This window comes from Haliaeetus albicilla, chromosome 6, assembly GCF_947461875.1.
Source record: "Haliaeetus albicilla chromosome 6, bHalAlb1.1, whole genome shotgun sequence".
Taxonomy (NCBI): domain Eukaryota; kingdom Metazoa; phylum Chordata; class Aves; order Accipitriformes; family Accipitridae; genus Haliaeetus; species Haliaeetus albicilla.
This window is the reverse complement of record NC_091488.1, coordinates 6,843,643-6,869,795: the sequence shown is the minus strand read 5'-3', so window position 1 is coordinate 6,869,795 and position 26,153 is coordinate 6,843,643. Positions and strand designations below refer to the sequence as shown.

Here is a 26,153-nt window from a genome sequence, read left to right as displayed (position 1 = left end):
AGAGTGACAGAGTAGTTTAATCTGAAATATTTTTTCCATTTTTAAAAAGGAAAAAAAAAAGTCATTACTTGTGCTGCACTGGTAGGAAATAAATCAGGTGTTTAGACACAGGCCATTTTAAATGTTTGACAGTGACTGGAACCGCTGGCTTGGGCTGGTGGTTCTCACCCAGGGTCTATGGAAGATCTGTGCCTTTCAGGAGAAGCGAGTATAGGCCAGGCAAATTACCATAAACACCTAAAATAGTATTAGGCAGATTAAGTTCTGTCATCTGCAGCTCTCAGAAAAAAGTCTACAGAGCTTGTAACCAATGCTTTGCTCTTCAAATCCCTGTGCCGGTATTGTCCTCCATATGGGACATGTTGCTCTATCTTCCATGGACTGATTAATTTTAGAGAATTTTAAATTTAGCCCACTTTCTCCAGTGTTAATATATCAACTAGTTTTACTTATGTAACATGCATAAGCCATGATTTGCTGCACAAAAACAGTTTGAGGTGCATTTTGCTCATATGAAAGTAGGCACTCAGGCTGTATGTAAGAGGATCTATAACAGAAAAGACTGCCAAAAATTTGTTTTCCGTATTAATAATAAAGCTGCCCCAGTTCTGATCTAAATTACATTTTTAAACTTACATGAAATGTTTTCGAGGAAGCAGTTGTTTACACACAGCACACAATCCCTTTGGACTTTTGTCAACCCTCAGGTCTAATCACATAAGCATTTGTATACATATTGCATAAGCAACTAACATGCTCAGAACCCCCCCCAACCAACCTGCAATTTAAGGTGCATTGATGAAATTAAACATTTTAAAGCAATTAAGATTTGAAAGAATTCCTTAGAGAATAGACTTTTTATATTTTAAAACTCCTAGCTGGACCTCTTCCATGTCATTATTATAATTAGGTGCTATTTGATTAGTGTTGCTTATCATCGATGATTAAAAAAATAATTGTTTAGTAAATTTTCCCATCATCTGTTCTTTTTCTGTCTTACAGAACAACACTGAGTTCAGTGCATTTCACACATCTTATCTCATTGCCATCAGAATATATATCTTCACTGGAATATATTTAGTAAGATTAAAATCAGCAGGCAGCGTGAGATATTCCCTTATAACTTTCAGTCTGTGTTTTCTTTCCTATGTTCAGTTCAGATTCACAGGTAACTTCAGTTGGCACAGGTTCACTGCAACTAGACAAATTTAGTGAGTAGCTGGCTGTACTGGTTTCCCAGTCTTCAAAAAAGTGCATGCCTTCGAGTGCTATGTATGTGTGTCTCCAGAAAAGCTACATGAATATTAATGTAATTTATGCAGTGACAATGACTCGTACAAATTTCAGTCTGTAATGTAAGTGACTTGGAGTCCTGAACCCGTCGTTTTGATCTCCTTTCTTGTACTCTGACTACTAATTTATTAGCCATGGAGCTATTTTGAAAAGCCTGAAGAATGCACAAGCCACTCTGGACTTATCTCTGAAATAAGTTTTCTTTTTAAGATTTATTTTTTTTAGTGAGAGTTTACCATTGTGTTGTTTTGCTGAGTAGGATGGGTAACATGCCCAATAAAAACTAACAAATTTGCAAGAAAAGTAAATTTTTCATTTTCTTCTCTACTAGATGGGACAATATTACGCATGCTTTCCACTTAAAGGTCAGGCACTACCTAAACTACTTGACAAAGCCTGTTATTTAACCAAAGTACTTTAGTTCACTAGTGTAATTCATCAGGAATTGAGCATCATATATTTTGGGTGCTATGAAGATAGAGTGCCTCCTCTATTTAACAGAAAACATTACAGAAAGATAGATAGACAGACAGACAGGTAGATAGATACGCCAGTCCTTTGAAAGGACATGGAGTACTGGCTCTTGCCAAACTGGAAATGAAGTGCACCTCTTTAGCAGGAGATAGAAAGATGATAGGAAGGAGGAAGAACTTAAAATGCAGAAAAAAGAGACTACTTTTTTTCAGGTTTTGAATTAGGTTTTTTTTCTGATATGTTAGAATTACTAATTAAACATTGCACTAAGGAAATACACTAGCAGATCTTTGGTGTTACTGATCTAATCACATTAAAATATTATGAGCACTCTGCATATTAAATGTGTAATCTCCTCAATCTTTTAATGCTGTGGATCCTATGTATTTGAATTTACCTGAGATTGGACTAATTTCTTTTGGGCCTAATGGATAATTTGGTTTTTAGACATGTGCTTCTAACCCTGCCAGAGTACAAGAGAGAAAAACGTCAATATGATTAAATTTAGGAAGGAATTTCCCGATCGAACCGGGTTCTGTCACAGGACAATAATCTTGAGCCCTTTTTCAAAAATTATTTATATTTCCGCAGAGTCAATTACGTCTTTTTAGTGGAAAAAATCTCTTAGTGATCCTATTAGTAAGAATTTATGGGCAGTTACTTGTAAGGCAGTCTCATCCTGGCTTTGTGCCCTCCTGATCAGCATTGGCCAGTTTGGCAAGGAATTGGTTTGCAGCACTAGTGGTATCCAGTATGTCTTTTGCTTTAAGTAACATTTTCTTTGGTTTTATTTTCTGTGGGTTTATTTTTACATTCACTTAACACATTTTTGTGTTTAGTGTCCTATTTTTTAATCATAGTTCACTGGCAGCAGCAGCATCATTTTGCAATCATCTTGACATTTGTAATGTCAGCTCTGCAGACTTGCATTAACCTCATTTTGCCATCATCTTGATGTACTAACCTGCATATAGAACCGCACAGAAATAATTTAACATTCATCCTAGTGTGTGCAGTAATGTCTCATTAGACTTGAACTAACAGAATTTTGTCATCATAATTTGCTGTCATAATAACCCAGTCTTCGCAGATTTAATGTGACAGTCTTTTGCCACTGTAACTAAGGCTTTGAGCAATTGTCATCCAGGGGGACTTAAGGTGAAATCAATGTAATTAAAACACAGACCCTTAATAGCCCTATACTTCAAGCAGTTTGTCACATATCTTAAACAATAATTGATCATGCTAGTGTTTAGCACTTGTTTAGCTTGTAATTGTTCATTTTCTACATGGGAAAGAAAAAAACAGAAGTTGAACGCTGAGTGACTGGCAGAACTGCTAATAGAATTTAGGTCTCCAGATTGTCGGTGTACTCCTGTATGCATTGGGCTGTTCTCCTTTTGCAGCACAATTAATTTTGTTTATGAGATGAATACAAACTTGAACTGTGTTTGACAGGTCGTATTAACTAGTTTGTAATTCTTGTTTCAGAGAGTTACAGAAATACAGAGGTGAAAGGCATTAGATTTCCTCTACTGCAAGGGTTGAGATAGATCAAATACACTTTGTTACCCTTGAAAGAATTTGTTAAACTTTTCCTTACAGGCTTCCAGTTACAAGGGTTTGATGACCTCTGTGCGTATATGTTTTCATATATGTAATTAACTCGATACTCTCACAATTTTCTCCTAATATCAAATCTCAGTTGACTATCCCAAAGGATGTCCCTCTCCTCGGCATACATGAAAAATAATAGAGCGTTGTCCTCTTTAGATGCTGAAAGGCAGCAGCTATTTACTCCTTTGCCTTTCCAGACTAAACACGTGACGTTCCCTCAGTCTTTCTTTACAAAGAAAACTGCCTGTTTGGATATTTGTGATGCTAAGTGCTCTCCAGTTTATCTGTGGCTTTCATAATGTGTTGTGTCAAAACTGGACACAGCTGAAACGTTGACTGGAGCAGAGTAAAGCTAAGGGAGCACATGATGGAGTGACTGGGATGCGTAGGCAGCTGGTGCTTGAGTTGTGTTTCCCTAAAGAAATCTGTGTTTATGTTATCAGCTAACGCATTTGCTATGCAAAATGACCTTGAGTTGTCTTTGGCAGAGATGATACAGCTTGCCTGCAGACCTAGGTGAATTCTCTGTCTCGTACGTATGGATTGTTGATTCTGATTCACAATTACCTCTTAGTTCCTTATTGATATTCTTTGCAATCAGCTTGGCATTTTTCCTCAGCTCCTTACTTATTGTATTTGCTTTGTTTTTTAAATACCTGCTTCTCTTCTAGACTGAATTTGTTTTTGTTTGCAGTTGTTTGTCTTTAACCAGAGGAACTTCTTTAGTAATGACACATAGGCACCTAAACAGTGTTTTCAAGCATCTCCCAATTATCTTTCACATTTCTCTGTTTAACTTCTTTCTTCTCACTGATGAGGGTTTATAATTGTTTTCAACTTTGTGAAACTGGGTCCTCTTAAAAGTTGTATAAATATGCACACACGTACGTTACCATTGCCAGCACTTGCTTCTGCGTGCACTTGGTCTCTCTGTGACATACATGCATGCAAATGTGCGTGTGTGCATAAAAATTGGTTAGTATTTTACTATTTACATGCGATGCAAGTAATCAAGTTATCATTATTAGTTGCCTTTAAGCAACCACTTATTGTGGAGTCAGGGATCGGTTCCTCAGTAATGTTGATGACGTTGAATACAGACTTCCCTTGGGTGAGTCACAATGGCTTTCAGAACTGGGGTAAATTTCACGTGTGTTTTGGACCCACCCTGAGAACATAACAGCACCAACGGGCTTTCTGTTGAACTGGGGGACCTCATGTGATGTGCTGTGTCTCACTTCTGGTCCGTGTGCCCAGATTTTCTTCCTGTGGATGTTGAGAAGATGGGGAGAAGAAGGACAGGCTGATCTCAGCCTTTCATGGTCTGGACACACAACCAAGGGTGGGCCAACAAAAGAGAAAGCCAGAGCCAGGCACCTCCTCCCCCCAGTCCCGAGGGCAGTTTGGGGCAGGAGCCTATTTTAGATACTCAGACACTCTCCGAAGGAGGATCCTCTCTGTAGGTTACGTGGGATGCATATGGTGATTGGACTGAGTTACACGCCTAAATCTAGAGAAAAATATATTAGTTAATAAGATGTTCTCCCTTCTGGCCATCTGAGCCTCTCTGGAGAGATTAAGACCAGATATTTTAACGGCATAAATGAGTAATTCTAATTCCTCTTTATTACTTGGACTCCTACCATGTATATATCAGTAATTAAAATCTTCTTCCTCTTCTCTTCTTTGTACTCTTAATATTAGTTCTTATATAATTTGCTATCCTTTCTTACACTTTCCTTTTGATGGCTCAGTATATCTTCTGAGTAGTCTGGTCCAACTGACTCCAGTTAAGCTTGATTTCATTTCTGGTGAGGGGAAAGTTGTTTCTGAAAGTTGGAGAATTGGCAGGGCTTGAGAATAAAGAACTGCAGAGCACGAACATGACGCATGTGGGAAATGGAGGCAGCAAATACAGCCCTGCTAAATCTGCTTGGGACCTCACCCCAGTGAGGGTTCCCCTAGGTAAAAAGGACTGGTTGTTCTTTAGCTGAAGCTTTCCAAAAGGGATAGTGATTACTGCCTGTTTTCTGAGCATTACTTGTTATGTTGAACTAGTAAGAAGTGAGCCCAGCCCTACTTTGTGCTAGGTGCTCTCCAAAAAAGAGTAACCCCTATTCCACAGCGACTGTGGCACGAAGGACATGATAACTTGCTTGGGGAGAGCACAAACACATTAGTGAACTAATATCCTGGTTCATATGCTAGAGCATATTTTCAAACAGAAGTATTTCATGATACAGAAATGCACTGAATGGAAGCTAGATTTTTTTTTAACAGCCCCTTGCATATGAGAGGGCTTTGCCTTAATCATTATATTGACTAATTTTCTGACTATAAACTTGTATGTATATCTTCCACTCTGGAAGCCAAAACCTACTACTTCCTTCAGAATTTAGCGAAAGTGATTTTTTTTTTTTTTTTTGGTCTTTTACTTTCTGGTCTGCAGATCAAATAAGCAGACAGACAAAAAAAAACAACCCTTGCAACCTGCACTAAAAACCTCTACAATGTATTCCTTTTTGAAGTAAAAATAGGCTAAGAAATGAAAGTTCTTTAGTGGCTCACATTGGAAAGATTTTCTTTTTTTCTTTTTTTCTTTTTTTTTGCTTGCTGATTTCACAGGAAAATCAGAAGCTATCTGTTTACTTCTGTTGTGATAAAGCTGTTGAAGATTTGTTTTTTCTCTGTTGCTGACATGCAAGTGGTTTGGTTGTGGGTTTTTTTTCCCATAACAGGAAGTGAATAACAAAAAGACTCCAAGCCAATATACCACCAGGGCAAAACCCCACGCTGCGCTTCAGTGCTTAGAAGATTCCCACCCTAGTTCTCCCTTCACATCAGTCACACAGTCCCTAGAGCTCAGCACTTCTTCCCACACAGATAGATGTGATAGATTTGCAAATACTGGCAAGAGCAGAGAGACATCTTGTTATGAGCCTAATGGCTGAACTGAGTGACAGGCTTGGATTGCCTTTATTTTTTTTTAGGTCAGCATTTGGCAGGGAGTTAAAAACAGGGTGGAATAAAGGTTGAAATGTTTTCTGAAATTATAATCGAAATATCATCTGTCTTAGGTTTATGCTGTAAGCACTCTGCCTGATGCTGAGTTGTATTGGCAAACAACATGTGCTACTGGGATGTTTAAAAAGTCATAAGAGGTTTGTGAATCAGTTCTGTGCGGCATGCTACCTATATGTTATTTTCTTGTTTTATCTGTTAACAGGAAAGGAGATACTGTCTGTGTTAGATGATATAAATGGCAATATAGTGTGCTTTCTTTTGTTGGGGGTTTGTTTGGTGCTTGTATCATAGTAAATTACAGTGAGATGGAAGATTTGTTACTCTGTGGAGGTTGTTAACATGAAGTTCTCATTTGATTTATTTATGTTGAATTGGGGACCTCTCCTCCCATATAAATTATTTGGGCTACTGTAATATTTCTTTTCTATATCAAAACCATAATTTTCCAATCGTGTCGTCTTTTTTTTCTTTTTTTTCCCCTGACAGAGAACTGAATTTCAATGTAGCCCTTTAATATGGTATAGGAGAGGAAGAGTTAGAGACCTGAGAACTTGGCTCCCATGTCCAGTCTAAGGTTTGACCATTATCTTCAAGTCCTAACCTCCCTCTGGTTTAGCTTGCTGAGACAATAAAATTGGCTGCCAAATTTGGATGTTGAAATCCATTTGTTTTCTAAGGTCGTGCTGACGTATGCTGAACCCAAAATGGTCCCTGAACAGGCAGTTTATTGTTGGGCCTTGTTTTCAGATTGCTACTGGCCTCTTCGGCATTTTCTCCAGCTCTGCATTACTGTCACGCTCATGCCATTAGAAAAGAGATATTTTCAACTTTATCAGTATTTGGGTTTTGAAAGGACTTCTCAAGCTGGAAAATAAACAGCCTCTGTATAAAGTGTTTGTTAATGGGTGGCTGAAAATCACCCTAACCATTACTGTGAAGAAGACAATTTTCTTTCATCTCACCCATTACTGATTGTGAACGAGGAAGGCAACATTAAACGAGAGCTGCCAGCAATCATTTAAAAAAAATATACATTTTTATCATTCCAATTTTTCTACATTTTCCAACTTATCTGTGACTTTGAAGCTTGCTCCTTTCCCCTCTCGTAGCACAAGCCCTGTAGTCTCAGAGCACCGAGCAGGTCGGAGCCTACTGCTTGCTGCATCTAGAAGGAAGAGTGAGGCAGGTGCCCTCTGACTACCAGCATTTATTGAGTGTACCTTGATTACTTCACGTAGATCTACAGTGAGGCTGTGACTTGCTCTCTGTTGTTGAAGAGAGCCAGAGCTTTCAGTGCTGCTTCAGACAAAAAAAAAAGCTATAAGCAAGCAAACCTGGTGTGTTAAAATGATAAACCTGTTCCAGGTTATACATGCAATATAAGTGTACAGCATGCTGGCCAGTAGGGACTGACAGATGCATATAAAACCTCTTTTCAGTAGAGTTGATGTTTCTCAGTGTTAACCAATTACAGCATTCATAGCTGCTGAAAATAGTATTTAATTTTTAAGACCCTCTCAATTGTCTTTACATCCCCCCCAAACCTAAAAACAAACAAACCAACCCCCTATGAATCCCAAACCAACCAAAAAACCCAGTAGATTTGAATACTCTTGTTATTTCTCTGTATGGCCCAAAAAACCTTGACTCTTTTCTCATTGACTGGACGAGTGTCAATAGGAGGAAGGGGAAATGTTTCTAGGCTGAAGGTTTCTGCACTGCTGTGAATGGAGCGGGGGCTCTCTTGAGACACAGAAGTTTTGAACTCCCCCAGCAAGAAGAGGGGAAGCAAATCTGGATTTCCTGCATCTGGAGGATTGTTTAATTTGTAAGCTATTGTAAATATTACCACTAGACACTTCTTTGAGCCGTGTTTTAGAAGAAAGTGTGGAGTAGCACTGCATTTCTTGCAGAGCCTGATCTGAGTATTCTCTGATGGTCTCAAAGACATCGTCAGAGAGGATGAATAATCCACATGAATTTTGTGGGTTATGACTGGAGCTAGGTGGAAAGCAGAGCTCTGTCAAGATGAAAGCCCTCTAGTCATATTCAGAAACGGAGATTTAGGCACCTGGAAAGTTTTGAAGAAAAAGTTTGTCACCTTGAAATGAATAGGAGCCAGGAGGATCACAGTTCTAGCATTAGACACCTACCTTCAAGACAACTTTCACCTGTAGTCCATAAGTACATTAATGGGCCTCAGTTACTGACAGCACGTGCTGTCAAGGGTGACCTCAGTTATTTTAAAACAGAACTTTTGCACAATAAGCAGTTCCTTTCCTGAGTTTGCTTGGTCTCCTTTTCCCTCAAATAATCAAAATGCTGCTGCTGTCACAGCATGCTCTGCTCTGCTTCAGATTATTTTCTACATCAGTTCATGACTTGCAGTTCCTGTGGGCTGCAAATTAATCCTTAGGAGTCTGTTGGCGTGTGCTGTACATCCAGGTTCTCCAGCGTATTAATTTGACTATCGGTGTAGAAAATGCCAGTGGCTGTAAGGGTATATTATGCACTTCATTTTTGTGTTTATTTTACTGTATAATCCAGGAATTTTCTTATAACTTGTAGTCACCATGACTAGACACTAACTTTTAAAACTGAAAAATGTAATTTTTCAGTTTTTTAGGGATAGCTTTCAAAGTATAAAGTAATTAACAGCTTAAGAGTGTTTTTTCAAATGACTTTCCAAATGAAGCCATGAATTAATAACACGATCCTTTATGGCCTTTCTCTGAAGGCCATACATACTGTATGAAGTATATACTGTAGAAAGCAGCCTTATCAAAATCTGGGTTTGGGTGGAGGACGCCACAGTCCCATTCTCAAGTATTGTGTGGATGCCTGCTTTGCCTTCCCGTATAAACTAAGGAGGCCTGGGATTGAACGCAGGGGAGAGTGTGAGCCCAGGTCCCACCTGTTTGGGACCAGCAGCCTTTGGGATTTGGGAGTGAAGGGATGTTCCCACCGTTAGGAAGAGGCAGTGACAGACAGCTTGCGTACAGTCCTGCCTCTGCTGCTTCTTCGGAGTGGTTCTGGGCTGTGTATAGCAGCAGTACCGCGTGGTTTTGTTGGGAGTGGAAAGGTCAATTGTAAGTCAATAGCTTTTTTTTTTTTTTTTAAAAGCAGCTCCTGACTTATCACAACCTCTGTTAGTATTTACACACTTCGTTTGGCGACAGCACTATTTCGGGGTTTGTTTATTTTTTTCCCCTGCTTGGGAGAGAGGTTGCAATCCCCAAAGTCTCATCTGGGAGAGAATGGCCGAATACAGGAAGGTTAGCGCTCCTCTCCCAAAAAGGGAGGATCCCGTCTGGATATGGGCTGGGAGTCGTTTGCTGGCAAGGGGGCAAATCTATTTCATAGGGCTCCCGGGGGAACTGCACAAAAGGGAGCAGTAAACATCCTCACCCCGCTCTGTAGCGCTAAATGTTCCTGGGGAAGCCGTAACACATAATTTAAATCCATTGCACATGCCACCCTGGAAGCAGAGCCTTATATGTCGAGTGCATGGGCTGTCCTATTATGGGAAATCAACTTTGTTTTGAGGGAAGCACAGAGCATTGCTTCTGCGCAGGTCCTGGAATTTGAAACATTTAGGGGCCTCCAAAGAGCACTGGCATTAGTTACCATGCCGGCTGGGTGGAAGTGAGGATCCCTGCCTCTCCCTGCCCGGGACGCGGACCCTGCCGGCAGCCAGCCCGGAGCTGCGTCCCACCGGGGAGCTTTCCGCGCTCTCCTCCGCAGAGCTCCGTGCGGGGACAAATCTGTCGTAATGCAGGGACGAGCCTAATTCAGCAAAAGCTACTGGAGCAGCAAAGTTGGAATACACTTTGCCAAGAAGTGTTTTGCTGTTGTTTTCTTTTTCCTCTTTTTTGTGGAGAGATTTCATGTCTGCTCACATGCTTTGGTATGAGGAAGTGGAAGATGATTGTAAGTATGAACAGACTGACATAATTTATCACAATATTCACTTTGACAGAGCAGTGTAGTGCTACGCAGCCCACTAACAGCATGCATTTTTAAATGTTTACTTTCCAAGTCTAAAGAAGGAGAGCACCAGGGGGGAAAAATAAAGAGAATTTTTTTGTCTCTGTTAGGGGGGTAATATCCTGTACATTCTATATAAAAGAAGTGCTCCAGAAACAGCACCCTGCTCTCCTTTGAATAAAAATAATTCCTTTCCTCCTGAGGCTCGCCACTTGTTAAAGCATGGGGTTAAAAAAGAAACAATCGAGAAGACAGACCAATACATTTGAAAAAAATAGAGTCATTATTCTAATAATCTGGCAACACATCAAAGGATTAATCAGTTTCTTTGAACTTTAATGGCATACACAGTTTCACTGCCTAATATTAACTTACGGAGTAAGAGAGCTCTTCTCTGGCCACTGAACTGTCTGGTAACAACCGAATGAGGGGGTGTCAGTTTTGCTCAAAGTGAGCAGCAGCTGAGCTCTCCCATGCGCTTCCCAGAAAAGAACAGGCATGTTTTCCAGACTTGCATTTGTTTGTTAGTTTAAAGCTATCCTTTCTGTGCAATAAGAAGAAAAACGGAGGATGCCAAGAATAGGAGACTGAAGAGAGCCAAGAATGAAAGAATGACAAGAGTTTTAAAATCCATCTACCGTGCTCCCAGATGATCTTTCTTCTTCTTCCCCTACCCAAGCTCCCAAAACAGATTGTGCTGGGGAAAAAAAAAAGTGTCAGTATCGTCCAGACTTTTATCTATTGTCCCTGCCTCCTTTTTTATAATCTGTTTTGGCTCTTCCACTTTCAGCTTAGTCCTGTGTCTTTATAATGATAGAATTTCTGTTTTTCTGATCATAAAAGCCAGGGGAATACATACACACTGTCATTTTCCCCCATAACATATAATGGACTCTATGGTCACTAACTTCTGATGAAGCTTCCTGAAAATAATGTTAGATTTTTTTATGTTTGAGAGGAAGGAAGCTTAAAACGGAAAATTTCAGGGTGCAGGTGCTGTCTTATGCCACAGTTTGCTTTCCATTTTTTTCAAGATAAACTCAAATTGTGTTTTCTTGTGCAGTAAATAAGACTTAAATCAGCTGTGGATTTTCCAGAGAGTTTTGTACCATAAGGAGAGGTTCTGCAGTGGTAGGACCCTTTACTTACTGGACACAGTCTGACAGTTCAGGAAGGGGTAGAATAATGATTACACGTATTAAATAATTAGAAGGCAGATTGCTTCAGTTCCGAAAATATTGGGGGTGGGGGTGGGAAGAAGCAATGTTGTGGCTTTCTCCTTTACTCCTGGTTGGCAAGAGGAAGATGGCACGCTCTAGAGCAAGCCACATAGTGCCCAACCTTTTCCACTAGTCCTCCTTAGAAAGGAATAAGGAGGATTTGTTGTCTTCATTTTTCTATATACTCCTTTTCCAAGGGAGTCACAATATCAGTTCAGACTGCTTGTCCTCAGCCTTGACGAGGAGACGGTGCTGCAAGGGAAGCTGGGCAGGTGCTTCCTAAGGAAGGGGGAAAGATCTTTGCTGCTTAGCTCAAAAGTTATAATTGCACTCTGAAGATGTAGTAGGTGAAAGAAAGAAAAAAAATAGCTGCGTTAGAGCTTTTGAAAAATATGAATAGAAAACCAGAGTTGCATCTAGCAGATGAATAGCATTCATGACAAGAGCCATTAAATCACTTGCTAAATTATGTCACGTAACTATGTTCATATCTAAAATGAAAGGGAGCTGTCCTAGCGCTTCTTCAGAATTATTTAGCTGAATTGATTTCCTCACCTGTATCCTCACTCCTTCAAAGGGCATGGCATTTTTCTCGATATAATTTTGTATAATATTGTTAAGGTTTTTTATAGTTCTATTTCAATAAAAAAGGAAAAACCGTATCTGCACTTTGTGACAAAGTGTGTCTAAAATAATGCTCTTAAATTTATCCCCAGCCTTCATTCAGGACATGTCACTTCTACTTGTTGCCTGTGCTTGCTTTGCTTCTTTCTCTATATCGGATGAAAACTTTTTGCTCTTAGAGGTGACAGCATTGCTTTTTAAATCCATCCTTTTTCTTTTCTGAAAAGTCCCCTCTCCAACCCTCCATCCACCTCTGCATTCACTTCTTCCCTTTTCTCTTCTGCTCTCTCCTGTGCCACAGCAGTAAAGGCGGGTTCTCCATTCCCTGCTTTCCCTCACTTCTGCTGAGAATGACCTTTATGAAAACATAAAGGTATTTATTCATCGCCGAGGGCTTTACTTTCTTTGCTGAGCTATTCAGTGTTTACTTCTGCCTGAGTTAGACTGGAAACTCCTTGGGGCAGCGACTGTCTCTTCCTAGATTCCTGCAGAGTCTTTGACAATGACACCTAAATAATAAAATGGCAGGGAAATGATATATCATAAATTTCATTTTGTTTTAATTAAGATGAGATTACTGTGAACTTTATCTCAGAAGCCACCCTCCCTAGGGGATTCAGTATCATATGCTGTATTTCTTCTCCTAGCAGATATAATCCTCTTTCTGCGTCCTCAGTCTGACACGGAACCAAATTCTGCTTGCAGTTGCACACAGGCTTCCTCTTTCTCTGCTTGGATTTGCACAAAGTAGCGACTAAAAATAGAATTAATCATCAAACCAGAGCCAGTGCAGAAAAGAAACTAATCCTGCCTGAAATTTGGTGGCCACAAGGGGACTCTTACCAGTTATCATGGGTTTACTGAGCAGGGGTCCGTCGAGGTTAGTGCTTTAGCTCAGGTCAGAAGTGCATTTCGGAAGCGAATTCCCAGATGTCCCTGCTTATCACCGTGTATCAGCGCGCATCTCGGAGGACTCGCCCCGCAGCCCTTGGGAGGAATCTGAACTCCGAGACGTGCTCTGGGTTCGGCTGACGGGCACAAACTCTGCCTGGGTGCGCGGGGCATCGGGGTCACGCTGAAACTCCTCCGAAACAAGCCTGGTGATGCACGCACACCTCGGGGAGAGCGTTACAAAGCTGCTTCTCTTGGGCTGCGTGATTTGCTGTGGCCCAAGACAACTCGGTGAGATAGGAGGAGGATGGCAGCGAATTTCTTTGGATCTTGGATGGGAGGAAAGAACTGCTCGTGAAGTCACTCCCCAGCTGGTACAAGAGGGTGCTTTGTCCTGTCTGCTCCTACCTAGTGTCCGCTCCCTCATCCCTGGTCCCCAGGCTGCCCGTGGGCATCGCAGCTGGTCGTGGCTCTTTCCAGGATGGCTGCTGAGCAGGGGACCACATTCAAGGAACAGTAGTCTGGCAGGGTTTTACATATGAAAGTGGTAATCCTGTGAAAATTAACTCCCTCACTTTTAAAACTTTTTTTTTTCCAAAAGAAAAGATTCAGTTACGTTACTAATAGAATATAGTTACTGAGCAGATAGAGTTATTTATAACTGAAAAGGTACAATATTTGTAGAAAAAGGTTAACCTTTGACTAATACTGTGAAATTATTTGAGCCTCAGAATTGTCCAAGGGGTTAAGCAGTTTTAAATGATCGCCAGAGAGAACAGGATTAAGCTCATATATTTTTGTCATGGATTACTGTTAGACAAAATCATATTGAACGGGATTGTGAACCAAGCAGCCTTGATTTGAAAAGGCTGACTTGTTGATTTTCACAGTACATTTTCAATTAAATATTACCCCAAAGTTTAATTATCATTTAGGAGGATAACCATTGTACTGTGTTACATCAAACCACTAGGAAAAGACTCCTCGATAAATTTAGTGGTGCTTTATAGCATCATGTTCCTGTCGAGGAGGATGCACTTGCGATAATACCGTATCACTGTCAGGGGAAGCACAACAGCACCGGGAATTTTAAATAACTGTGCCTTATCAAAGACTGAGCTTTATGGAAAGGAGAAATAATGGTTAGCGGAGTGTGGTTTTGCAGAACGGCTTGCCAGCTGGGCTGCGCCAGGGAACACGCTCCTTCATCTTCCTGGAAAAACACGTGGATCAAGGGAGTTGTTTTGTTTGGGTTCGGAGTACTCGCTGCAAAGACCACAGAGACTTCCCTTCTAGATGACTTGCCACATGTGCAACAAGTCGGAACATTTTTAATGATGTGTTTTGAAGGACAGATAGGCTGGATTTTAAGGAAGTCATAATCTTTCTTGGTTCTGGTCGCAAGTCCTATTTTAATTTTGGGGTATTACTTAGAGCATGAGGCTGATAATACTTGGGAGGTTTTCTGATCCTTTCTCTAATTCCGTATTTTTTAAATAATCCATATCTATATGATTAAATTTTTATCAGTTTCATACAGTCTTTTATTCCTAAAGGCAAAATATAGGTTGTAAGTATTGCAAACATATATAGAAGAGCAAAATCATACATTCTTGTAATTTTGAATATGTCCATACAAGATAAATTAAGGTGGCACATTTACACTTAATTTCTTACTTAGAACATTTTTAAAGGATCATCACCTTCAGCAGAAACAAATTAGCACAATTCTAATCATTAAAAAGTTACAGTTGTAAAAGTTTCATCATAGGAAACATTAGGGAAGTATGTTAGTCCTGATGATGGTTTTCTTTTCTACAGTATTTTTCTATGAAGTATCCTAGTGGTTTGGGAATTCCTTTTAAAAAAAACCCTTAAATCTCTTCAATGTGTAGACATGATCCAAATGGGGACCCAGAATATCACATTTTGCTTACCTTACCTTTGCTAAAAGATTTTGAAAGATCCCTGGGGACCTAGTGGGATTATGAGCACCACAGATCAAGAGAGAGAGTTTTAGTCAGGCTAATCAAACCCTTTGTGCCTGTTTATTTTAACCGTGCCTGTTTCTTTTAACCACTTTATTCCTCTGGCTGCAAGTAGAGTCTGAGAAAGCTGTGGGTCTCTTGCCCTCTGAAAGTGTTCCAGCAAAAACAGCAAACCCAGTATCTGATATTCTTCATGTAAACTTAGAAGGAAGAAAAGCAAAAATTTACTTGTAATGTGCACTAGACTAGGTACGTGGCATTGTCCCGCTGAACACCCGATAATCTATATTTCTTATAAAGTGTGGAATTTGTTATCACTCGTGAAAAACCAATTACGCTGACTGCAGGAGCGTGCCTGTGAGCATGGGATGCCCACGGCGGAGCCTCCCTGTCTTGTCCCACCCGTGCTTGCCATGTTCTAAAATTGGCGCCCGCCCGCGTGGCTGAGCGCCTGCCTGCATGCTGTTTTTTACGGGAAATTATCCACGGGTAAGGCTTTTAATTTTGTGTAGCACAGGGAATTGAAGGAATTTAAAGGGTGATTGGAATTTGACATTTCTGCCTTTTTATTCTGAAAGATACTTTGATTAAAGCGTTGGAAGGCTCAGCTAATGGAGGCGTGCTGCTATTTCAGATATACAGGGTATGAGATTTGAAGGCAAGCCAAATCACAATGAGACGGAATAATGATGTCCTTGGTTTATTTTTCACTTGATACATTCAGGTTTTGATTGGATTCTGAGCGAGGCAACAGTTTTCTCTCCCAGAAAGCAGTGCTGGTCCTTGGAGGCTTGCAGCCTGTTATCAAAGCAGAAGCATTTTCTTGTGAAGGTCATGGACTGCAATGGCAGAAGAGGGGGAGAAAAACCAAAGGAGGCGGGGAGGAGGGGGAGAGGAAAGCAAGCAAGCAAGATTTCCTTATTGGTCCTAACCAGGTACAAGCTTCTCATAAGAAACATTTCTATTACTACTTTGACCCAACTAGCACTCTGCTGATGGCATATATATCAAAAGATTTGTGGAGACCTCCGAGGTCTCTGTCCATCTGTCCTCCTCCCTCTTAACCCTCTTCCTGCTCGTCACACACAAATACTTCAGCGTTCCCTTCACCTTGTTCTCTCATTTGTTTTTTTTCCCCAATTTTTCAAAGTTTTTCTTTGGAATAGACTGTTCATGAATTATTTCTCTCTGAGCAAAGCTCGGAGCTTCCCAGCTGTTGCTGAGGTGGTGGAAAATTAACACAGGCACTGTATTTTCTAAAAGGTTAATAACATTCTGTAGTAAGCATTATTGGAGGTGTTAAAGAGCAACTTGTGAATTTCCTGGATGATGGATGTTGTAAATAAGCAGGTAGGAGCCCACAACACATTCTGATGTAAATGGCTGATGCTGAAGATGGGAATAACTGGGAAGATTTGTGCCCATTTCTTAAATACGGAGAAAAATGCTGTTAGACGTAAACCTATCTTGTCGCATTCCTGGGCTTAGAAAGTATGAGCCAGCTCCCCAACCCTGCCTGGCTGCCTAACCCATCCCAAAGCTGATCAGTTCATAAGAAAGGAAAACATGAGGACATCTGTTTGGGGCCGGGGGGGAGCAAGAAGGACAGAGGCACTCCTTGCTGCAGGGAGACTCAGGTGGGACTACCTCGGAGGCAGCAATCCTGCCCAGCTTAAAAAGAGCTCATTAAAACTGTCCGTCAAAACGAAGCGGAAGAAGAAACTTAGAAGGTACCAACCTGTGATGGCCTGATGGTCAATTTGTGGACTGATGTGTACAGCCTTACTAATTCGAACAAACTTGCTTTAGTCTTTTTTGTGTTGCTTTTCGTGATGATTGTTAGCAGCCCCAAATGAATTATTATTTTGCACTAGATTTCAGGAAGATGACAATATTTCTTTGATTCATTTGACTTTATTTACTGTCAACCTTCTCTTATCATGTGATTTAGTACATATTTTATGCTTATTCCCTGCCCCACCCTTCCAAGGCCTGCAAACAGTGCTGAAAATAGAAATCAGTATATTTTTACACCAAATTCTAAGGCCACATTTATAAACGCTTGGTCGACTGATGGTTACTCACTCTCCAAAAATGCAGATGATCCAGATTAAAGTGTTTGCTCTGCTTATACTCTCTGTTTACAGAGGAGAAAGTTTCAGTTGCATCGGATGTTGAATGGAAACCAAAGGTGAAGCCAAGTAACTTTTCACAAAAAGGAATTCTTGTTTTCTCGCCAACATGAGAACAATTCCTTTTATAGCAGTCTGTAAAGGACAAGCATGTTATAGGGTTGATTCTGTCCCTTCTGTTCTTCCTAATAATTAAATAAATCAGTTCTGAAAGCTCTAACAAGAGCAAGGAGGGAAACTTAAAACTGTGAAATAGATGGTGAATTTCAGGCTAAGTTATCTAACAGTAGAATGTATAACACTTAATGGAAAAAAAGCTTTTAGATGCAAGGAATAATCACAAAACTGAATTTTATTTTTTTCCCCTGTTTAAAGTTCCATCATATCTGCACCCTTGCATACAGGATGGCTCAGTGATACTAGTGTAGATTTAAAACATGTTGCTTAAATCAAGATGCTTTCTAGAGAGTATATAAATTGAATTTGTACTTAATGGTATCAAATTCCTCTATTAGGAGTAAAAGATATCCCCAGTGAAGTGGTATTTCTGACCTGATTACCTGATTGATAGAAAGCTTTGGAGAATGTAAGTTGGGGCACATTTTTGCCTTGGGAAAGGAAATCTGTGGGATTATGTTGTCCATCTCTATTTCTGGTTCAAAACAAGGCACGTTTATTCAGAATTAATTCAGAATTAGTTCAGAATTCCTGCTATTTTTAGCACAGTTGCTAACTTAATAGTGTTTTTCAACTGTTACAGCTAAAAACCATAATTGGAAACATTTTATGTTTTGAAACAAACTGAATGACGGTGAACGTTCACCCTTTCATCTTGTAGGGACAACCCTATTTTTCTTAGGGAATAGCGGCTGAATTGTGAAGCCCAAAGTCATTCTACTGATACTGTTGTCAGCTCTCTTATTTTCTCTTTAGTCCTTTTGCCACTTGCCCTTTTCTCTGAGTCATGCACATCCATTGCTGTACTGCTTTAGCTACTTTAAATAAGCCCTTTCCTCCTCCAAGAAGGCTTGCTAATTTTTGCATATCATCTTAAGCTGACTTAACAGTCGTTTTGCCAAGTCTTCCCAGCTGCTGCTACTGCTGAATTGATTCATTTTGCTCTTGACATGTTGCAGGCGAATGTGAAGCAAAGTTTACTTGACCAGTAATCTTCCCCTTAACTGAAGGAAGGACGTGGTTCGAACAAGGACTTGTTCCAAATGTGGCCGGAGTTCTTTCCCTAAATCTTCCTACCGTAGACACAAAGATTATTTGCTTCTTATCCGGGAAATTCTTATCTAGAAAGTGAAAAACGTCTTAGCCCTAAATAGTAACCAAGAAATTCATTTTTTCCTGGTGCAATAAGTCAGTCTGTGGAGGTTTCTTTTGATGGACTATGAGTTCCTAAGAGGTGTTGTGTCTGTCTTGGAGTGCTTCCAGAAACTGTTGCTCAGCCTATAAACTGATGAAATCGCACAGACTCACAGACCAGCTGAGGCTGGAAGGCGCCTCTGGAATTCATCTACTCTAATTCCCTGCTCACAGCAGGGTCAGCGAGAGCAGGTTGCTCAGGGTGATGTCGACTTGGGTTTTAAATATCTCCAAGGATGGAGACTCCACAGCCTCTCTGGACAGCGTGTTCCAGCATCTGACCATCCTCACAGTAAATTTTTTTCTTCTTATGTCCCTATGGAATTGCCTCTATTTCAGTTTATGCCCATTGTTTTTTGTCCTGTCAGTGGGCACCAAAGAGTCTGGCTCTGCCTTCTCTACTCCCTCCCATCAAGTATTTATAGTTATTGATAAGATCCCCCTGAGCCTTCTCATCTCCAGGCTGCGCAGTCCTAGCTCTCTCAACCTCTCCTCATCTGAAAGGTGGTCTGATCACTTAATCGTTTTTGTGGCACTTTGATGGATTCGCTCCAGTATGTCCATGTCTCTCTCGTACTGGGGAGCCCAGCCCTGGACCCAGCACTCCAGCTTTGTCTGACCAGGGTTGAGCAGAGAGGAGAGATCGCCTCCCTTGACCTGCTGGCAACATTCTGCCTAATGCAGCCCAGGATACCATTAGTCTTTGCTGCAAGGGCACACTGCTGGCTCATGCCCAACTTGGCGTCCACCAGGACCTTTTTTGCAAAGCTGCTTTCCAGCTGGTAGGTCTCCAGCATATACTGGTTCATGGGGTGGTTCCTCCCCGTGTGCAGGACTTAGCACTTGACTTTGCTGACCGGTATGAGGTTCCTGTCAGATCTCCAGCTGCACTTTGTACAACTAGTCCCAACCTTTGAGCCCAGCAGTTCAGGTAGTCTTCAATGCACATCACTGGCCACTTACCTAGTCCATACAGTTTGTTTATGAGAATGTTACGGGAGACAGTGTTGAAAGCCTTCCTAAAGTCAGGATAAACAACATCCACTGCTCTCCCCTCAATCACTGAGCCAGTCACCTCTTCGTGAAAGGCTGTCAGGTTGGTCAGGCATCGTTCCCTCCTTGTAAACCCATGCTGACTGCTCCCAGTCACCTTTTTGTCCTTTTTATGTTGGGAAATGGTTTCGAGGATGATTTGCAGGTCTCTAAGAGGATTTGCTTCATCACCTTCCCAGGCTATACAGATACTCCTCCTTGCCCTTCTTGAAAATGAGTGCCATTTGCTTTCTTCCTAGTCCTCAGGAGCCTCCCACAATCACGAAGACCTTTCTCAAATAATCGGTAGTCACCTCGCGGTGATATCGACCGGCTCTCTCAGTGCTTTTGTTTGCCAGCAGCCTTTCTGACCAGTGCGGAACGTGGCTGGAAAGAGAGATTTAGGGTCTCTCATGTCTCTGTTGATGCCAGTTTTTTGCATGGCACGACATAAACATCAAGCCCATCCATATTTGCCTGTGTGCCCGTATTATAAACTAGTCGCAAATCAATTTAGAGCTAGACTGTAAGGATATATTCATTTGAACTCTCTAGCTTCTCTGAACATCCTTTTACTGTAAAGCCCATCTAATGAAATTAATACTAGTACAGAACGTCCATTATTTGTTTAAAGTCTGCCCAAGTTCAAAATCATTTAAAAACGTAACACCAAACCTGCAGTAGTATCAGTACATTTTTTGACAGCTGCTTAAAAAATTAAAAGTTAGCAAAGTGTCTTAGGTGGTATCGTAAATTATTTAATCCATGTTCTCTGAAAACATGGTTATTATTTTGAAGACTTATTAGCAATTTACTCTGAGTGCAAAAATGCATAAAAAGCCTGAAAGACCTTTAGTTTAAATAAGTATAAGCATGTTGAGATTTTAGTTCTGATCTCTTTAATTAGAAAAAGAAATCAAATTAAGCCCTTTAAAATGTTTGTCGCCTTCCAAATGAATGCTGTTATCCAATGTACATCCAGTGTATCTCTCTCGCAGAAGAAATGAGGTTAACTTTGCCACTTTAACATCTAGCTGTAGATAAACTCTGTTTGTTGTGTCTTTCTCCTTATCTGTCTTATCTTTTGGTAATTTTTGTTATCATTTTCTGTTATGATGATAATTTCACTATACTTCCTGATTATTTTAGAGTAACAACAAACAAAAAAATGTAATAAGAAATGTTTCACTTGTTAAAGTGCAGCAAAGAAAGAATTAGCTGCTTCTTAAACTGTTAAATGAATATCCTGCAATTCTATGAATTTATAGTGCAACTAACTGCTGTCTGCCTGATAACACAATCTTCTCAAAGTCAGTCTCTTTGACACTATTTTACTCGGAATTTTTTGAAATTTAGCATAAGATGTTTGAAGTGAGATATTTGAAATGCTGACTTATAATCAGAAGTCATTCAGTCCCATTCTAGTGGGAAGGACTCCCAGTTGGGAACCTATTGGAAACCTGAGGACTCTTGATTTGGAAATTTATAAGATGTACTTCTATATAACAGCTTTTCATTAAGACAGAGTATTTTTGAGCCAGAAAGAAAATGTACCATCTGTGTCACAGCTTCCAGGATTCCTTAAGTTAATCCCACTTCTTTGAAAATTATATTCTATTTCAGTTTTACAGCATATGAATTTGCATCCTCTCTATTTTATTTTGTTGTAATCCTTTGTATTCTAATTTGCATCCTCCATAGCTTATTTCTTGGTCTACAGCCATACCCATAGCTGTGGCCATTCATGGGAAGTTGCTTTTAGAAATCCACTATTTCTTTCTCACACAGAAACAACAATTGCCTGAGGCCTCTTCCTAATAAACACTGGAGATTATTTTTTGTCTATAATGATGTAATTCTGTATTTTCTACATGGTAAAAATCCCTGGATTTTTTTAATTTTCAAGTTTTTTTGGTGAGAATATGTTCCCGGGGAGTTGTTGTACCCGAGTTCAGAATATGCTGAGAATTTTCAATGTAATCCCTATTCCATATAGTCTACAGCATGCAGTTTGAAATAAAAATGAATGTGTCAACAGTTTGCTTTGTAGATGTGTAACACAGTCAATGGGTCTATGAGCATTAATTGGATATTAATTGCCAATATGCTGTGCAAAATTCTGAGGCCCAGACAGGATTATGAATTTGTAGCTATTGTAAACAAAAGCCTGGTTATTTTTTAGTCGATGGACTTGAATAATGAAATTAGGTTGGCAGAAGAGAGCACGAATGTATTTTCTGTATGAAGAGAGAAGTTGTCATTGCTGTGGCCAGGGCTGAACTCATAGCTGGAAAAAATCAAAGATGTTGCTAGAAAGAGGGGAGTCCTAGATGTGAGTTTATGAAGCTTCAAGCACCTTATATGACAGCAGTGACAGTTATTAGCTATTACAGCAGTTGTCAAAAGATCTAGTTATTCTGAAGCGTATCACAGGGTCCTTGATAACATGATAGGGAAGGGGATAAAAAGCAAGTATTTTAATAAATCCAGCATTAACTCATTAACAAGATGCATATCAGCCTCTGCACCCATATATCAGAGTCAGTCTTTCTAAAAAGGCGTATATGAGGGGGGAAAGGAAAATATCAGCAGGTTGGTTTATGCCAGTATACAGTTGACTCCACTGTAATGCAAATGCATTCGTAATCTAACTCTCACATAACCTAAGTTGAATGAATGTATAAATCATTGTAATTATTATTGATATAGTATAACAACTGAAAGTACTATTTGTGGGAAATCGTATGCACACTTCAATTAAGCTATAATATAAATGCAATTTAAAATGTAACTGCAGATTAAGTGTAACACTCAAGCCTGACTTCATGCAGAGAAACCCTCTTATGGGGCCCTAACTATTAACAATATCATTATCATTTTTAACAGACAAAAATGTCAGTGCTGTAAGCTAGTCAGAATTGCACCAGAAAATCAGTGAATCCCTTGTTTCTGGGACTAATGCAGTTAGTACCCTAGGTTTCCTTGTGCACAGAGCCTTTGTGCCACAAGATTTCCCTACGGAGGTGAAGTTGCTGATAGGACCGGAGCTAGCTGGCAATGCGGTCTAAACACTAGTGGGGCAACTACATGCACCTAGGCCTCCCCTTTATATGATCATTTATTCATGCGTTCACATCTTCTCACACTTACAATAAAAGAAGCATGTTTCTATATTTAGAAAATAATTACAAGAATTTGTTTTGATGATACCTATATTGCGGTAAACGGTGGATGCCTGAAGAGTCGGGGCCTGTTGGAGACAGTAGGAACGGATGGAAGAGCAGAAACGAAAAGCCACACGGGGATGTGGGGCAGAGGGAGGGCAGCAATCAGCCAGAACGCAGCCGGAGACGAGTTTGCATAAGAGTGCAAGGTGGAGAAAACCCTAAAGAAATATGAGTAGGAATAGCAGATATGGGGTGGGGGGCGTATTTTAACAGTCTTTACTTCTAATCTGCGTCTTTGTGTCACCACGCCTTCTCACACTGATTGACAGGTAGGTTTGCTGCTGGAGTTACAGCTTTCACAAAGCGAGTGTGATAGCAAGGATAAGCAAACACAGGTTTCTCACTCAGAGCCCTTTCCAGTTCTCCTCCCTTCCCTCCACGACAGGTCTGCTCTATGTCACTTCACTATGTTTCTCTATAATCTAAATCATCCTGTTCTGTGTGTAGAATAAACCACATGATTGGTGGTATGCAGCATGGCATAAATTACGGGTTATGCATAAATTGTGATCGGTCTAATTAATCACAGGCTAAGTTAATTTAAACCTCGCTTGTAATACGCCTAGTTTCTATTTAGTTTTCGTGCCTAATTGGGACATCTCTATTACACATCTTCAACTTCAGCCTGGTTTGTGGATAGGCAGGGCTTGGTATGAGCTTGTTTATTGTCACTGGAGCTCAGAGGAGAGGTGTCCGAAGACACCGGCAAGGAGGAGGAATCTCTGGGAGGCACCTGTGCTCTTCCAGGTGCTGCCTGCAGGTCTCTGCACCGCCTGGGACACGTCCACCTCCTGCGCCGAGGGCTGAAAGCCACAGATGGAAAGCTGCTGCTCAGATCTGGGCTGAGGCCGCAGCCTGACAGGCCCACGTACTTTTGAAACAGAGATGTACTCACTGGAGGCTTGAGGGAGGGAAGAGAGGAATGCCAGAGTTTTGCGGGGCCGGGACCGCAGGAGTTTCTCCCGGGCCGCTCCCGTTATCCCGTTATCCGCTGTTTGGGTAGCGGTGCCCGTGCCAAACCGCTCCGTCAGCTGCACGGCTCTGGCCCTCTTTTGCTAATTTATTTGTCACGGTTCTCCCTTCGCCCCCGTCCTCCCACCTCAGCAGAAAAAAATTAGATTCAGTTTGTACATAGTTTGAGTAAAAGACGTTTTGGGGCCTGTAACAGCTTGGCACAAAAAGCTGGGCAAGTTGGACCGGGCTTGATTGCCTTGCACAGCAGATAAGGGCGCCGCTGGCGAATGTCCTGCTCAATCTCTTTCTTCACTCTCTTTCTTTATTGTCAGTAACTTGAAGTTTTTGAAGTAGTAACACGGTTTGCTGTGGCCACTGATATTGAATCCCTCTTTTCCTTTTTTCAGACAGCTTCCTCGTTACTGCTAAGAACCATCCCAGCAGTTACACTGCCAGGCTTGACCCCGAATCATCAGCAAGATACACTAATCCCCTCTCCCTGTCTGAAAGGATCTTATTCCCTTACCACTTTAGAAAGCTAACGCTCCAACAGAACAAAACAAAACAAAATCCTCTCTGGAACCTTAGTCATCAGGCAACAAACAGGAGTTACCGTGGATTTTATTTCCATGGTATCGATAATATTGCCTCTTGATCTGCGAAAATGGCCGTTGTCACCTACAGTACTTTACTGTTTATCTCCAAAGAATGTAAGTGTCGCTGTAGAGTGAGACTTCTCTGAGCCAAGAAAAATAGGCTAAATACTCCCTGTGACGGGGTGGGAAAGTCTGGCTGCTCCTCATCTTCTTCCTCAGTATTAGGTTTGCAAACTTTCCAGTGCCTTCAGCTGTGAGGCAATTTTGTTTTCTAGTAAATCTCTTCTCCCAGAATCGTTCCCTCTAACTGACTGTATGCATTTAATCCCCTCTTGATCCTTGACAGAAACTCCTGTCTCTTTTCCTTAGGGATCTTCAATTTCTCTTGCTGTGTTTTCAGTCTTCCTTTTTGCTAGTTACTTGGATACTGAGGAAACAGGTGATAGAGAAGAATAGAAATTTCTCCTGGGAACCTAATTCGCATTCTCAACTGAGAGAAAAAAGTGTTTCAATGATATTAGGAAAAACAATGCTTGTATTTTCCAGTGTATTGAAAACATTGTGTAGTGTATTTTCCTAAAGAAAGTGGGAAATTCAGTACTGCTTTCATATTTAATGTATACCACATTTAGTGTAACAATGCTATGAAATATTAATAAACTTACAGATCTTTTCCCTTGGCCATTTACCATGAAACTTGACTAACTGCAGCTTCTCTGGTTTATTAATTTATATGCCTAAGTTGAGTGCAGCAATGCTGTATTCAAAGATCTCTTTTGATAACAACTTTGACTTAAATCCTACTGTGAATGGTATCTGTGATGATTTGCTCTCTTTCTTGTCTGGGAGCTTGCAGAGTGGGAGACCTCACTGCCTGTTCAAAATTAATAGTATTTGCCTCCCATTAGGTTCTTACAAATCTGCACTGCAGTTCCTTTAATGTCTTGGGAGCCCACAAGTCTGCTAGGGACAAGATGTGCCAATTTGCCAGTCCACCCTTGGTTAATAATTTTGCCATTCAAAGATTGGTGTGCTTGGTATACATGCATAAAAATAAGTTTATTTTCTCCATAATAGTACTTAGTTACAATGAGAAAGACACTGAAACATCACCCAGTGAGGTTCTCTCTTGGCTCTTTCAACGCCTCTGCTAGAGCGTGAGGCTTACTGGCCTTTCCAAGGGCTTGCCATGCCTTGAAGAACTGTTTATACTCAGGTCTTTAGAGATGGTTTCTGGAGGCATCTCTAGCCAACAAAGAAATTCTTCCTTTTTGCTTTCTCCTTGTTCTGTGCCATTTGGCCCTAAGTTATCAATGGGTTATCATGCTTTTTGCCTTTTTTTCTCTCGCTAATTCATCTATGTTTCTATTATATACTCTGATAATATAGAGCATTCTGGATCTAAGATAGAAGCCCTTTTGCCCTTCTTTGTAGCTGCCCTACAAATGACTCAAAAGATATTTGCACAAATAACAATTTCCCTGATTTAGAACATTGAACCTGCAGGAGAGTTGCACAGAGGTCATGGGTAGCTCAATCAGCAACTGATTCAAAGATGCACTTGCTAAGTGTGGATTCACCCTTTTCCTGTTAATGCAGACATGCTTTGTTCAAAATTTGGCAAGTGGTTTCAAGGACTATGTCACAAATGTGTTATTCTCATTATTGCTTAAACATGCTACATAATTCAGCTTTTGTGGCTAAAGCTTAACTTTGCCACTCG

The 26,153-nt window shown here is 40.6% G+C and overlaps 1 protein-coding gene across 14 annotated transcripts in view; it reads left to right on the top strand.

The window, feature by feature from the left end:
* DMD (dystrophin) overlaps window positions 1-26,153 on the top strand; it is a 1,308,223-nt gene that overhangs the window by 171,153 nt on the left and 1,110,917 nt on the right. The window contains exon 1 of one of the 14 annotated variants that reach the window (XM_069784892.1): window positions 10,032-10,338. The exons of the other annotated variants lie outside the window; for them this stretch is intronic. Coding sequence (XP_069640993.1) covers window positions 10,296-10,338 — 43 coding nt within the window. The 5' untranslated portion in view covers window positions 10,032-10,295. Of the gene's footprint in view, window positions 1-10,031; window positions 10,339-26,153 lie in introns of those variants that run through there. 14 annotated transcript variants of the gene reach the window in all.